This window comes from Rhagoletis zephyria, unplaced genomic scaffold, assembly GCF_001687245.7.
Source record: "Rhagoletis zephyria isolate East Lansing unplaced genomic scaffold, Rhagoletis_zephyria_1.1 Rzeph_scaffold_10902, whole genome shotgun sequence".
In the NCBI taxonomy this organism is placed as follows: Eukaryota; Metazoa; Arthropoda; class Insecta; order Diptera; family Tephritidae; genus Rhagoletis; species Rhagoletis zephyria.
In genome coordinates this window covers 7969-20258 of record NW_016167979.1, presented here as the reverse complement: position 1 = coordinate 20258, position 12290 = coordinate 7969, and the positions used below count along the sequence as shown (strand labels likewise).

Sequence of the window (12290 nt, the reverse complement as noted above, 5' to 3'; positions counted from 1 at the left end):
GGTATAAGCAAATTTATTCTGAAAAATCGTCGTTTTGATTAATTAAAAATATAAATTAAAGAGTAGGAAAAGTAAAGCCCGCCGAAGGCCGTTATAAAACCACTTGCATATTATTCTTTACACCTTCGCAAATGCAGAGGGTAAGTTCGATAACCAAGTCTAACCAATTGGCTTAGATATTTACATTGTAGTGACAGTATGTCAAATCTCAAAATTCAAAAGTAATTATTAACAGGAATGTATCTGAATATAAATATAAGATCAGTGGCGGATTCACGGGGAAGAGGGAGGGAGGGGAAGAGGGAGGGAGGGGGGAAGGGGTTGTGTGTTAAAACAGAGAAATACTTGGAGTTATAAAAACTTTGGTTATGTAAGAAAAAAAATAGTAACTCGCGAATTTTCCGCTTTCTGAAATTAAAAAATTATACAACAGGCATGCAAATCTTTAAGCGCTGTTATAAATTTTTTTCTGAAATTTATTTGTGTTTCTTGCTGTGATCTTAAATTTTAGTCATGGTAAATAAAATCTTAAGAAGTGAGTTGTTTGACATTTGGTGTTGCTGAAACTTCTAAAAGACAACAAGGTGTCCGTGATTATGTGATTAGTAAATTGAAAGAAATATCTGATGAAAATGCTCGTTCCGAAGTAAATAAAGTAAATTAAGTAAATGACTTTAGATTCGTAATCAGCAACCCAGAAAATCCCCAGATACCCAGTTACATAGAAATCTACCGATTTTTTTAAATTTTCGTCCGCCATATTGGATCCGCCATTTTGAATTTTTGATAAGTGACTTCAGATTCGTAATCAGCGACCCAAAAATTCCCTAGGTAAGAAGTGGTGTAAATATCCATCCACGAGTATTTGTTTAAATAGTTTCATCCAGCTAGATTTGCGATCCGAACCACTGTGGGCCGGTTGTTCAATGTCTGGTTATCACCACTTGCCGGTTAAACATCATTATCGACGTTTTCGACATCATGCATATAACATGTGATCGATAAAGAAGTCTTTGTATTTAACTGGAGCTTCTACCCCCGATTACTGCTAATCAGACATTGAACAACCCGTCCTAAATGTCTGATTAAACATTGTTATCGATATTATCGACTCCCTGCTCACTGTTATTTGCTATGGACATGGAATCGAAGACGTCGATAACGATGTTTAACCAGAGATTAGTGTCAACCAGGCTTTGATTATATAGCCATTAGGGCCTGTTGTTCAATATATGGTCATCACTGCCTCCATGTTAAAATCGTTATCGACGTTTACGTCATAATGTATATAACATGTGATCGATAAAGCAATCGTTGTATTTAACCGGAGCTTCTACCTCATTAGTGCTAATCAGACATTGAGCAACCAGCCATGAACCAAAAATACAAGATCACGTAAGAACGCGACGTTGTATTTGTAACTGGTTTTGAGAAAAAAGTTTGCGAAAGCGGGTTCGTCAGCTGAGCGTTTGTTTACATCACAAGCACCACTATTTTACACTTTTATTCAAGTAAAGAAGAATTAATTCAACATGACAACACATTTTAAAGCATTTTGTTGCATCATTTTACCTAAATTGTGCGTTTAAAGTGGCTGACAATAATGTTGGCTAATTTTGGTTTTCGTTGCTTTTTTTGCTTTGTTTACTTTTCGCTCGTTTTCCAGTGAAACAAGATGGCGTAGAACCCGCTAAAAAAATCGACTTTTTTCACTCTCTTGTTCTTACGTGATCTTGTGTCTTTCGTTCATGGCAACCAGCCCTAAGGGCCGTTTGCACCATGTCTAGTTAACGCTAACAGGAGGTACATCCTTCAGTTAAGCACATCAACTGCTTTATCAATCACATGTTATATGATAGGTGTCGATAACGTCGATAAAGATGTTTAACTTATCGACTCCCTGCTACCTGTTATTTGCTATGGAGCTGATCACGTCGACAACGATGTTTAACATGTAGTTAGTGCCCTTGAGGCCGTAGGTTAGTGTCAACCAGGCTTTGATTAAGGGCCGGTTGTTCAATGTCTGATTAGCACAAATCGGAGATAGAAGCTCCGGTTAGATACAACGACTGCTTTATCGATCACATGTTAAATGCATGATGTCGAAATCGTCGATAATAATGTTTAACCGGCAAGTAGTGATAACCAGACATTGAACAACCGGCCCTAAATGGCCCTTAGGGCCGGTTGTTCAATATCTGGTTATCACTGCCCCCATGTTAAAATCGTAATCGACGTTTACGTCATAATGTATGTATATACATATATATGCATGTAGACGTCGATAACGATGTTTAACCTGAACAACCGGCCCAACTACAGGTTAAATATCGTTATCGACTCCCTATTATTTGTTATAGAGCTGCTCATTTGGATTTCTACTGTCTACTATATTAGCGTAATTCCCTAATCTTTCTCGAGTCGATGACGAAGTTAGAGAACTACATTAGAATTCGATTCGAGAACGATTAGAGAAACAACGCAAATTCAAATAAATGTTACTAAGCAATATTCCAAAGGAATGAATCATAAATTATGTTTGAGTTCAAATAATTCATTATTATTTTATTGCAAATACAGGTAATACAAATTTTACAAACAAAACGTTTTATTTAATAAAACAAAACAGCAGTTTAAAATTCACATTCGAATCTAATTAGAGATCAACATTAGAATTCGATTAGATAATTATTATTTTCTCAAGANGCGTTTTATTTAATAAAACAAAACAGCAGTTTAAAATTCACATTCGAATCCCATTAGAGATCAACATTAGAATTCGATTAGATAATTATTATTTTCTCAAGACGAGAACTATGGCCCATTTTTTATGAGATCGCTATGATTCTCGACAGTTTCTCCGAGTCGTTCCCTAACGTTTGAGATTGGAGAATGTGGCTTAGTTCTCCAATCATTCTCTAATCGATAACTACAGTGTCGGTCATATCCCAGAACGATAGTTTATTTCACCATGGGTCATATCTATAGCACGCGATTTCAATTTGATATTGTGTGCCACTTATGTTTATTTATTTATTTTTAAGAATTTTCAATTAAAATACAGTTCTTTCTGTAACAAAACCCATACAAACCCAAGTTAAAAATTTGTAGAAAACTACAAAAAAGTGCAACAAATTTTCACCTAAATTTCAAACTTTTTTCTCGGCAGTGTTTGAATTTTTCTGAATACACAGTTTTATAGCCCAATCAATTTTAGGGCCGATTTCAAATGAATATTTAAATGGCACTTAAGTTTAATTGTCGAATGTTGTTTAAATGCCATTTAACTTTCGTTGGGTTTCAGATCAGCTTTGTTTAAATATGCCAAACAATTGGCAGCGCTGCTGCTTGTTCCTTGAAATTGTTGTTGCATTTGCTTGTTTGTTTACATTTTGTGCTGAAAAGCTGATTGTTTTTTGGTGGGATTGATTAAACAACCTACCAATCAATCTTGGTTGTTTGGTACAAACACAGGGTTGCATATCTCATATTTAAATAGCCAATATTGGCCATTTAAGTGCAGATTAAATGTATGATCTGAAAATGAATAATGGAAGTTAATCAACAATCTCTACTTAAATAGGCCATCTGAAATTGGGCCTTAGTCTGATAATGTGCAAGTTTCAAGTGGCTATAAGTTACCGTTGATTTTTTGGATTTTTTTTTTTTTGCCAAAGGTGTTGCGGTTTTCTTCCATATACAAATAAATTGAGTTTATTCATTATATGGAAGCCAATGCGACAAAAGAAATTCTAAAAAATTAACGGTAATTCGTAGCCACTTGAAATTTGCACATTATCAGACTAAAAATGCAGGTTCTAAAAAACTGTGTACTCAAAAAAATTCTAACACTTCCGGGAAAAAAGTTTCAATTTTAGGTGAAAATTTGTTACACTTTTTTGTAGTTTTCTACAAATTGTTGAACTTGGGTATATATGGGGTTTGTCTGAGAATGAACTAAATTTTAATTGAAAATTCTTAAAAATAAGTAAATGAACATAAGGGGCACACAATATCACTTGGAAATGGCGTGCTATAGATATGACCGATACTGTACATAACCTCAATGTTTGCTGGGTAAACATCATTATCGCCGATTTAGACATCATGCATATAACATGGGATCGATTAAGCAGTCGTTGCAAAATAAGCCGGAGCTTCTACCTCCGATTTGTGTTAACCAGACATCGAACAACCTGCCCTTATTATAGCCCAGTTATGCATACTTGCACTGCTATACGATTTTTAAGTAAAAATCAAAACCCAACAGAATTCTACATGTGAAGTGCTATGCGTTGGCTAACCGCTAACACGCAAAGCCCATTCATCAGATTCCTTATGTGACAACTCTCATGCAACGCTGAGCTATTAGACTACTTTAGCGTGTACAAACATATTCCACAAATGAAATTGCCTTAACTTTTTCTGTAAAATACCGTACATAATACCATAAATACAAATGTACATACCAACTGGGGTAATCCGCCGAAGTAAATCTGCCTGAACACAATCGAATCCAGTGCATATCTAGCCATTTATCGCGATTGCACATGCAGGCATATGTATGTGTAACAAATATTAGATACATCCAAGAAGTCTCAACGAATTACCGCGAATTTGTTTCCGGCGTGCATGTATCCAACCATGTGCGCCAGCATCAAATTGATCGTCAGTTTTAATTGAAAAATACTTGTTAGAAAACGCACTTTCGAACAATTTTTTTAAATCACTCGCGCCGCATTCACTTTAATTACTAATTAATCACATTTTATAGCACTCCCGCACAATTTTTTCCACTTAAACGAGACGATTTTAAACGCGGACAATTCACTTCCTTTCACTAGCAAATAAAAACTATTTTTCAAACGGTAAAAATGCCGCGCAAATACGCTGATCTATTACATTTCATTGATTTGACACTTTCATGACGGTTCTCTTTTGGTTGTGTTTTCATCTTTACTACTGTCAGACAAGAACTTTTTTGCCGTATTTTCTGTGTTTTCACTGAAGCTCAGTATATCCAGTAAAAAAACTGTGGTGAAGTCCTTTATGGGNCCATGACGTTTCTCTTTTGGTTGTGTTTTCATCTTTACTACTGTCAGACAAGAACTTTTTTGCCGTATTTTCTGTGTGTTTCAATGAAGCCTGCAGAATAAAATTAATAAATCAGCAATGTCCTCGTGGAAAAAGGCGTCCAAGAGCAACCAAAAAGTGCATCGTGAACGACACCAGCCAGATGCTCGCAAACATCTCGGTTTACTCGAAAAGAAAAAGGATTATAAAAAACGTGCCAACAATGAACAACACAAGGAGCGTATTTTGAAGGCGCTGCGTAAAAGAGCACTAAATAAGAATCCCGATGAATTTTATCACCACATGATCAACTCAAAGCTGGAAAAGGACGAGCATCATGAAAAAGAGAAGGAACCAGATGAGCACAGCAAAGTACAAAAAGCGCTAATGGAAACACAAGACATGCAATATGTGACCATGAAACGCACGATGGAAGCAAAAAAGATACAACGCCTGCAAGCACAACTGCATATGATCGACTTTGCAAATACAGTCGAAAACAAACATATTTTCTTCGACGATGGTCTCGACGGAGAGATAGTTGGAAAGGAGTTGGATGAAGTTGAATTGGCAAAACGCCTCGAGACACACCCAAACTTGTTACAGCGCAAAACAAATCGGCCACGTATACAGGATTTAGAGAAAATGAAGTTGNTAATGGAAACACAAGACATGCAATATGTGACCATGAAACGCACGATGGAAGCAAAAAAGATACAACGCCTGCAAGCACAACTGCATATGATCGACTTTGCAAATACAGTCGAAAACAAACATATTTTCTTCGACGATGGTCTCGACGGAGAGATAGTTGGAAAGGAGTTGGATGAAGTTGAATTGGCAAAACGCCTCGAGACACACCCAAACTTGTTACAGCGCAAAACAAATCGGCCACGTATACAGGATTTAGAGAAAATGAAGTTGCCTGAACTGACTCCGGATGTTAGTAAATAAATTATATTATCTCTTTGCACAGTTTTTGATCATGGTTTTTTATTTTATTCTCTTGCAGGAAATTAGAAAAGCTAATGCACTGAAAAAGCAATCATACCAAGAGCTAACCAAGCGTATTGAGCGCGAGAAAGAATTGGCAGTTGCTCAGCAAAAGTTACAAATAAAAAGAGTGCTGAAGCAGAAGCGCCTGTTGAAGCCTAAAAAAGTAAGGAAAGGCACCAAGGATGCGCCGCCAGTATACCGCTTTAAATATGAGCGCAAGAAATAATTTAATAAAATGTAATTGCATAAATCATTTTGCATAAACCAAACGAGTTTTATTTGTAAACATGCGAGGACGGGTGAAATCAGCTGTTGAATAGAGCTACCAGACGATTTATTAACGAAAAAAAAAGAGGGTGAAGAGTTGGAAATTTTGGGAAGGTTACGGCACGAGTCCCGGAATAAGCTTTCAACTCTTCACACATTTACATTTTTTTCCAATTAAAGAAAATATTTGTACCTTTGCTGGAAAATGTAGTTTTGTTTTATGTTGTTAGTATAATCATCCATCCGGTAATTTTAACGTTCTCTGTTTTAACTTTTAACAAACCAAAATGGAAATGATAAACTTTCCTATCAAAACAAAACCGAGGACTGTCAAAAGGCAAAACAATGCACGTGTGCTTTCCTTTCGGTTTATTTTACTTTTTGTGTTGCATATCCTGATAAATTTTAAATAAATCAGACAAAATAAGCTTTTAAAAATGGTCAAAAAGAAGATAGACAACCGCATCCGCGTAATGATTGAGAATGGCGTTAAGTTGGGACATCGTACAATGTTCATAATAATTGGAGACAAAGCGCGCGATCAAGTGCCGATACTTTACGACATTTTGACGAAATCCACAGTAAAAGCCCGGCCCACAGTACTGTGGTGCTACAAAAACAAGGATGATGCTATTTCAAAGTAAGTGTCGTGTAGCACACAGTTTAATTTCACTTCATTCATAAATAATGTTTACCTGCAGCCACGGCCGTAAGCGGGCCAAAAAGATTGCGGCTGGCAAAATTGATGTCAACGATGCTGATATGTTCGACACATTTCGCGTATCGACAACCATACATGGACGATATTATTCTGAGACACATGCTGTTCTTGGTCGCACCTATGGTGTGTGCGTATTGCAGGATTTTGAGGCGCTCACTCCCAATCTACTGGCGCGTACAGTGGAAACGGTGGAAGGGGGCGGGCTAATAATATTATTGCTAAAAACTCTACAGTCACTGAAACAGCTGTATACAATGAGTATGGATGTGCATAAGCGATTCCGCGCCGAAGCACACCAAACTGTAACTTGCCGTTTCAATGAGCGTTTGATACTTTCGTTGGCTGATTGCAAACGTTGTCTAGTCGTCAATGATGACTTGACTGTGCTGCCGTTGAGTTCAAAAACTGTAAATGTTGATCCAGTAAATGTAAGTCTGGAATTTGGACTTTCTAATATTCTATCTGCTTACTAAAATTTACGATTACAGCCCGCAGATATTGGAAAATCTGAAAACAATGAAATGTTGCAAGATTTAAAAGAAAGCTTGCGCGATACGCCGCCTGCAGGACAGCTTGTATCTCAATGCCGGACTTACGATCAAGCACGTGCTGTCGCTCAATTCATCGAAGCTTTGGCGGAGAAGCAACTGAAGTATGTACCTAAACGAAAAACTTGTGTTATGAAAACTTTGAACTAAATGATAAATTTTTCAGGCCACCCACGACTTTGACCGCAGCACGTGGTCGTGGTAAATCCGCCGCGATGGGTTTGTCCATCGCCGCAGCTATAGCGTTTGGTTATGTTAATGTCTATGTTACTTCCCCACACCCGGAGAATTTAATTACACTTTTTGAGTTCGTGCTCAAGGGCTTCGATGCGCTGGAATATCAGGAGCATGCTGATTACACCATCATACGATCCACTAATCCAGATTACAAAAAGGCCATCATCCGCATCAATATAACTCGTTCAAATCGGCAAACCATACAATACATTGCACCTACCGATACACATCTGTTAAACGCGGCAGATTTGTTGGTAATTGATGAGGCTGCAGCCATACCTCTTCCTTTAGTTAAAAAAATGATGGGCCCGTACTTGATATTCATGGCTTCTACTATTAACGGCTATGAAGGAACTGGACGGTCACTAAGCTTAAAATTAATGTCACAATTGCAAAAAGACAACAATGCACCACCACCGGTAAGTTCTTAAATGTTGTAAGTTGATGAGATACTAATCGTATATATTGTGTCATCAGATAAAACTCGACGAGTCCATTCGCTATAGCGAAGGCGATGATATTGAAGCATGGTTGATAAATTTGCTATGTCTGGATGCCACCACTGTTCCCAATATCAGCTCGGGTTGTCCAACACCAGATGTTTGCGATCTCTACTACATAGATCGTGATGCATTATTCTCGTATCATAAGGCCGCCGAATCCTTCCTCCATCGTTTGGTCTCCATTTATGTAGCTTCGCATTACAAGAACAGTCCCAATGACTTACAAATGATGAGCGATGCGCCAGCGCATCACATTTTTTGTCTACTGGGACCTATTCATCGCAAAGATCAGTTGCCTGAAATTCTTGTTGTCGTGCAAGTAGCGCTAGAGGGGGAAATTTCCTCGCAAACGATTAGTGATTCTTTGGGTCGTGGCAAAAAAGCGAGTGGTGATCTGATACCGTGGAATATATCTGAGCAATTCGGTGATCGCGAATTCCCCAAGCTGTCAGGTGTTCGAGTGGTCAGAATTGCAACGCATCCCAATTATCAAAGGGTATGTCGTTAAAAACTTGAAGCATACACACACATTTTCTTATCTTTAAAACTAAAATTTTAGATGGGTTATGGTAAGCGTGCAATTAAGCTTCTCCGAGATTATTATCAGGGAAAATTTACGGATATTAGTGAAAATCCGCAAAGTGGCGATAATGCAAATGGTGAGTAACAAACTATATGATTAACAGAGTGATATCCAAATTACTTTTTTACATTTTGCAGGCATCGAAGAAGTTGAGGAAGAACAGATCGGTTTGCTAAAAGAGCAAATACGCCCTCGTCGCAAAATACCCACACTATTGAAACGTCTGAATGAGCGCACCCNTGGGAACATCGTACGGGTTGACACAAGAGCTTCTTAAATTTTGGAAAAATTTGGGCTTCGTGCCAGTGTATGTTAGCCAGAAGGCCAATGACCTCACTGGCGAGCATACCTGCATTATGTTGCACACGCTAGATAAGTCAGGAGCAGAGTCTCAAGAGAAGAAATGTGCAGAATGGTTGAGTTTATATTTCAACGATTTTAGACGGCGTATCATTAAACTTTTGAGTAAAACGTTTAGGGAATTTCCGATCAGTTTAGGATTATCTATAATCGATAACAAAAGGGCAAAAATTGAGCAAAAGGGTAATGATGATAAATCATATTTTGATGTTTTTTTATATTCATGCTTTAATTAAATTTCAGGCCTCGACAAGCACATACTCGACGTTTACTTCCTGCCACATGACATTGAGCGTTTAGAAGCGTATTCGCGCAATCAAATCGAATATCGCTTGGTGTTAGATTTAGTAGGCGATATTAGTTACTTGTATTTTCAAGGAAAAATGCAAGAACTTCAAATAGATACTTTACAAAAGGTGTGTATGCTAAAACAATTTTCGTTAATCATGTCGTAGTAATTTTTTCTTGAAATAACAATGATTTCAGGCCATTCTGCTCGCTATTGGCATACAAGGCAAGACTGTTGATACAATCGCAGCTGAATTAAACATGCCTGGAAACCAGATTTTGGCAAAATTTTATGATTTGCTTAAGAAAACCACCAAGTATTTGCTTGCTGTCATCGAAGGTCACATTGAAAGCCATATGAAGAGTGAAACCCAATTGAATCGCGGCGAAGATTTTGTGCCAGTCTCTCTCTCACTCAACGACGAGTTAGAAGAAACTGCAAAGCAGTTGTCTAAGAAGCAGAAGGAAGACCTTAAAAAATTAAAAATGGAAAATTTAAAAGAATTTGCCATTAAGGGTACCGATGAAGACTGGACAAAGGCTTTGACAAATACTGACGGTAAAGCCAAACTTATATCCGTTAAAAGGTATAGCTTATTTCTCTAATATTAAATACAATAAATTCATATGATTTTTATAGTGGAATAAAGCGGCTGGAGGACTCCCTAGATATTAGCGCACCGAAGGAGCAGCCGAAAAAGAAAAAAATAAAAATGAGTAAGAAGATGAAAGCATCTATGAAAGCCCTAATTTAGTTCGATTTCGATTAATGCCGTAGTAAATAAATTTACTACAAAATTTTGTAAACTGTAGCTTAAAAATAAAATGTTAATATACCTTATCCGGTGGTCGCATATTTAATTCCGGTTTATTTATTGAATATACTTTCATTAACTATTTGCGATAATTTCATTTGAAGCTACGTAAGATATTTGAGCGGCCAATGCATTTTCGTTTGTATTGCAAAATAAAACTGTAATAAGAAATTCATATAGTTAATATTTCCACATTATATCGTAATTGTATACCCGCAGAGCACTACTAAAATCGCAATGCATTTATGCTAGATGAAAATTAGTTTCAAGAACTATTTAATATCCTGAAATCTAAGCACTCTGCTGTTTCTGACTCTGCTTCTGGCGTTCGAGCAATCTACGCTCACGTTCAAACTCCTTCATCCGCAGCACGTAGTCCTCATATTCGCATGTAAGATAGTCGTGTTTCTCATGATGACATTTATATACAAAAGGAAAGTAATCCGCACGGCAGGATCGGTATTTTAGCAATTTGTGTGCGCAGTAGTCTCGTTCTTCGAGAGTCAGTTTGGCAGATTCCATCTCTTCAACAGTAGCTATCATGACACGCTCCTTGCGCGATTCAAACCCAAGCATTGGGTCAAATGAGGGCACACAGTCGGGACCGGGCGTCACATCCGGCTTAATGGCACGAGCATAAGCATTACCCATATTGTCCTTGTTATGTTCCTTTAGCTGTTATGTGAATAAAATTAGTATTTTTTGCACAAATTATAAATTTTTATAAACAAATTACGTAAATACCACAAGTGCTTGTAGATTCGCCTGCGGCTGCTGCCAGTAATTGTCAAAATGACATTTAAATGAGCACACACCAACTGTAATAGATTTCTTGACATTAGACAACAAAAAATATGGCAACACCTTTGAGAACACTTTTAACAATTTTCGTTTTGGTCCCTAAAACAGTGTTTGCATTGTTCAACTTTGCATTCAACAACGCAGGGTTGCACGGATAAAAGATGAATGACTAAAAATAGCAACATTTGAAAAAATATCAAAATATTCGGGAAAATTTTTCTAACCCGATCCAGGCTTTGAAAAAATAAAATATACTAGGATGGTAGAAGGGGCCCCCTGATTCTAAATCTGAAAAATAGAATTTAAATATTTGCAAAAAAAAGCCAATAAAACGAAATGGTAACCAACTTTTTCAAATCCTTTGATACTTTTTTATTATTTGACCAGCTTAATCAAAAGCTGTTAGTCTGATTGCTATCACCTCCAACTTTTAGAAATTTGTTGCAGTGTTATAAAGGCAAGAGATTCGTTTTCCAATTATTTAAGAATTTTTAATCGAAATCAGTGTTGAAATGACCTCTAGCTCTTCTCCTGTTGTCTAAAAATTTTGTATGAATTTTGAATCGCGTGTATATTTTTTTTTTTTGCATAATAGTATCTTAAAAGAGAGTCTACCTGAGTTGTCAATCACAGCATTGAAGTAAATGAGTATTGTGTTCATTTGCATGAAATTCATATTGAATATCGAAGACAGTTTTCGTACATTCGCCATAATGTTTGTTGGGTAATTTTTAAACAATTTTCAATGTAATTGCAAGAACGAACATTTTATTGTAATTTTGAAAAAATGTTTACTTAAAAAGTTTTAACACGTCGATTCTTTTTGGTAATCGCCAATATATACTCAGTACTTGTCAAAAAGTATCGAGTTCTCAATACTATTCAGTATTCATGAAAAGTATCGATATTCTGTACTCGGTACTCGAATCGTGCTGTCACTACACTTTTGAAATCAAATTTCATTTTTTTTTGGCGGCACGCATCACTTGTTTAATTGTCCTTTTTTACAATTTGTTGAGTAATATTTTTCAAATAACATAGACTACCAAACAAGTAACAGCGTACAAATATCAATACTACATTAAATTACTACAATCA

At 36.8% G+C, this 12290-nt stretch overlaps 3 protein-coding genes across 6 annotated transcripts; 2 read left to right on the top strand and 1 right to left on the bottom strand.

Moving 5' to 3' along the window:
- Nucleotides 1-5096: 5096 nt before the first annotated feature.
- Nucleotides 5097-6327, top strand: LOC108376753 (probable U3 small nucleolar RNA-associated protein 11). Of its 3 annotated transcripts, none has more exons than XM_017632991.1 (3): nt 5105-5484; nt 5755-6015; nt 6086-6327. In XM_017632991.1, the coding sequence occupies exons 1-3, from the start codon at nt 5173-5175 to the stop codon at nt 6293-6295; spliced, it is 783 nt and encodes a 260-aa protein (XP_017488480.1). In that variant the 5' UTR covers nt 5105-5172; the 3' UTR covers nt 6296-6327. The 3 variants fall into 3 exon arrangements, with proteins under 3 accessions (XP_017488481.1, XP_017488480.1, XP_017488479.1); XM_017632990.1 differs by having other exon boundaries at nt 5106-5475; nt 5746-6015; XM_017632992.1 differs by lacking the exon at nt 5755-6015 and having other exon boundaries at nt 5097-5672; nt 6094-6310.
- Nucleotides 6328-6665: 338 nt separating this feature from the next.
- Nucleotides 6666-10349, top strand: LOC108376752 (RNA cytidine acetyltransferase-like). The gene is given in 11 exon segments (XM_017632989.1): nt 6666-6976; nt 7038-7485; nt 7546-7709; nt 7772-8261; nt 8320-8841; nt 8905-9004; nt 9066-9165; nt 9167-9471; nt 9532-9704; nt 9775-10163; nt 10217-10349. Coding segments are annotated over 11 exon segments (3009 nt in total). The 5' UTR covers nt 6666-6773; the 3' UTR covers nt 10332-10349.
- A 61-nt stretch (nt 10350-10410) lies between these two features.
- On the bottom strand, nt 10411-11230 carry ND-B18 (NADH dehydrogenase (ubiquinone) B18 subunit). 2 transcript variants are annotated; one of them, XM_017632993.1, is made up of 3 exons: nt 11136-11230; nt 10605-11066; nt 10411-10549 (listed from the first exon to the last, which is right to left on the bottom strand). In XM_017632993.1, the coding sequence occupies exon 2, from the start codon at nt 11040-11042 to the stop codon at nt 10683-10685; it is 360 nt and encodes a 119-aa protein (XP_017488482.1). In that variant the 5' UTR covers nt 11043-11066; nt 11136-11230; the 3' UTR covers nt 10411-10549; nt 10605-10682. The 2 variants fall into 2 exon arrangements, with proteins under 2 accessions (XP_017488482.1, XP_017488483.1); XM_017632994.1 differs by having other exon boundaries at nt 11128-11207.
- Nucleotides 11231-12290: the final 1060 nt, after the last annotated feature.

Excerpts from the sequence above, each read along its gene's own strand:
- LOC108376753 (XM_017632991.1), top strand. The coding sequence starts at position 5,173 with ATGTCCTCGTGGAAAAAGGCGTCCAAGAGCAACCAAAAAGTGCATCGT. Across the intron at positions 5,485-5,754 it reads AAACACAAGACATGCAATAT|GTGACCATGAAACGCACGAT; the intron begins GTGACCATGAAA and ends GACATGCAATAT. Across the intron at positions 6,016-6,085 it reads TGCCTGAACTGACTCCGGAT|GAAATTAGAAAAGCTAATGC; the intron begins GTTAGTAAATAA and ends ATTCTCTTGCAG.
- ND-B18 (XM_017632993.1), bottom strand. The coding sequence starts at position 11,042 with ATGGGTAATGCTTATGCTCGTGCCATTAAGCCGGATGTGACGCCCGGT.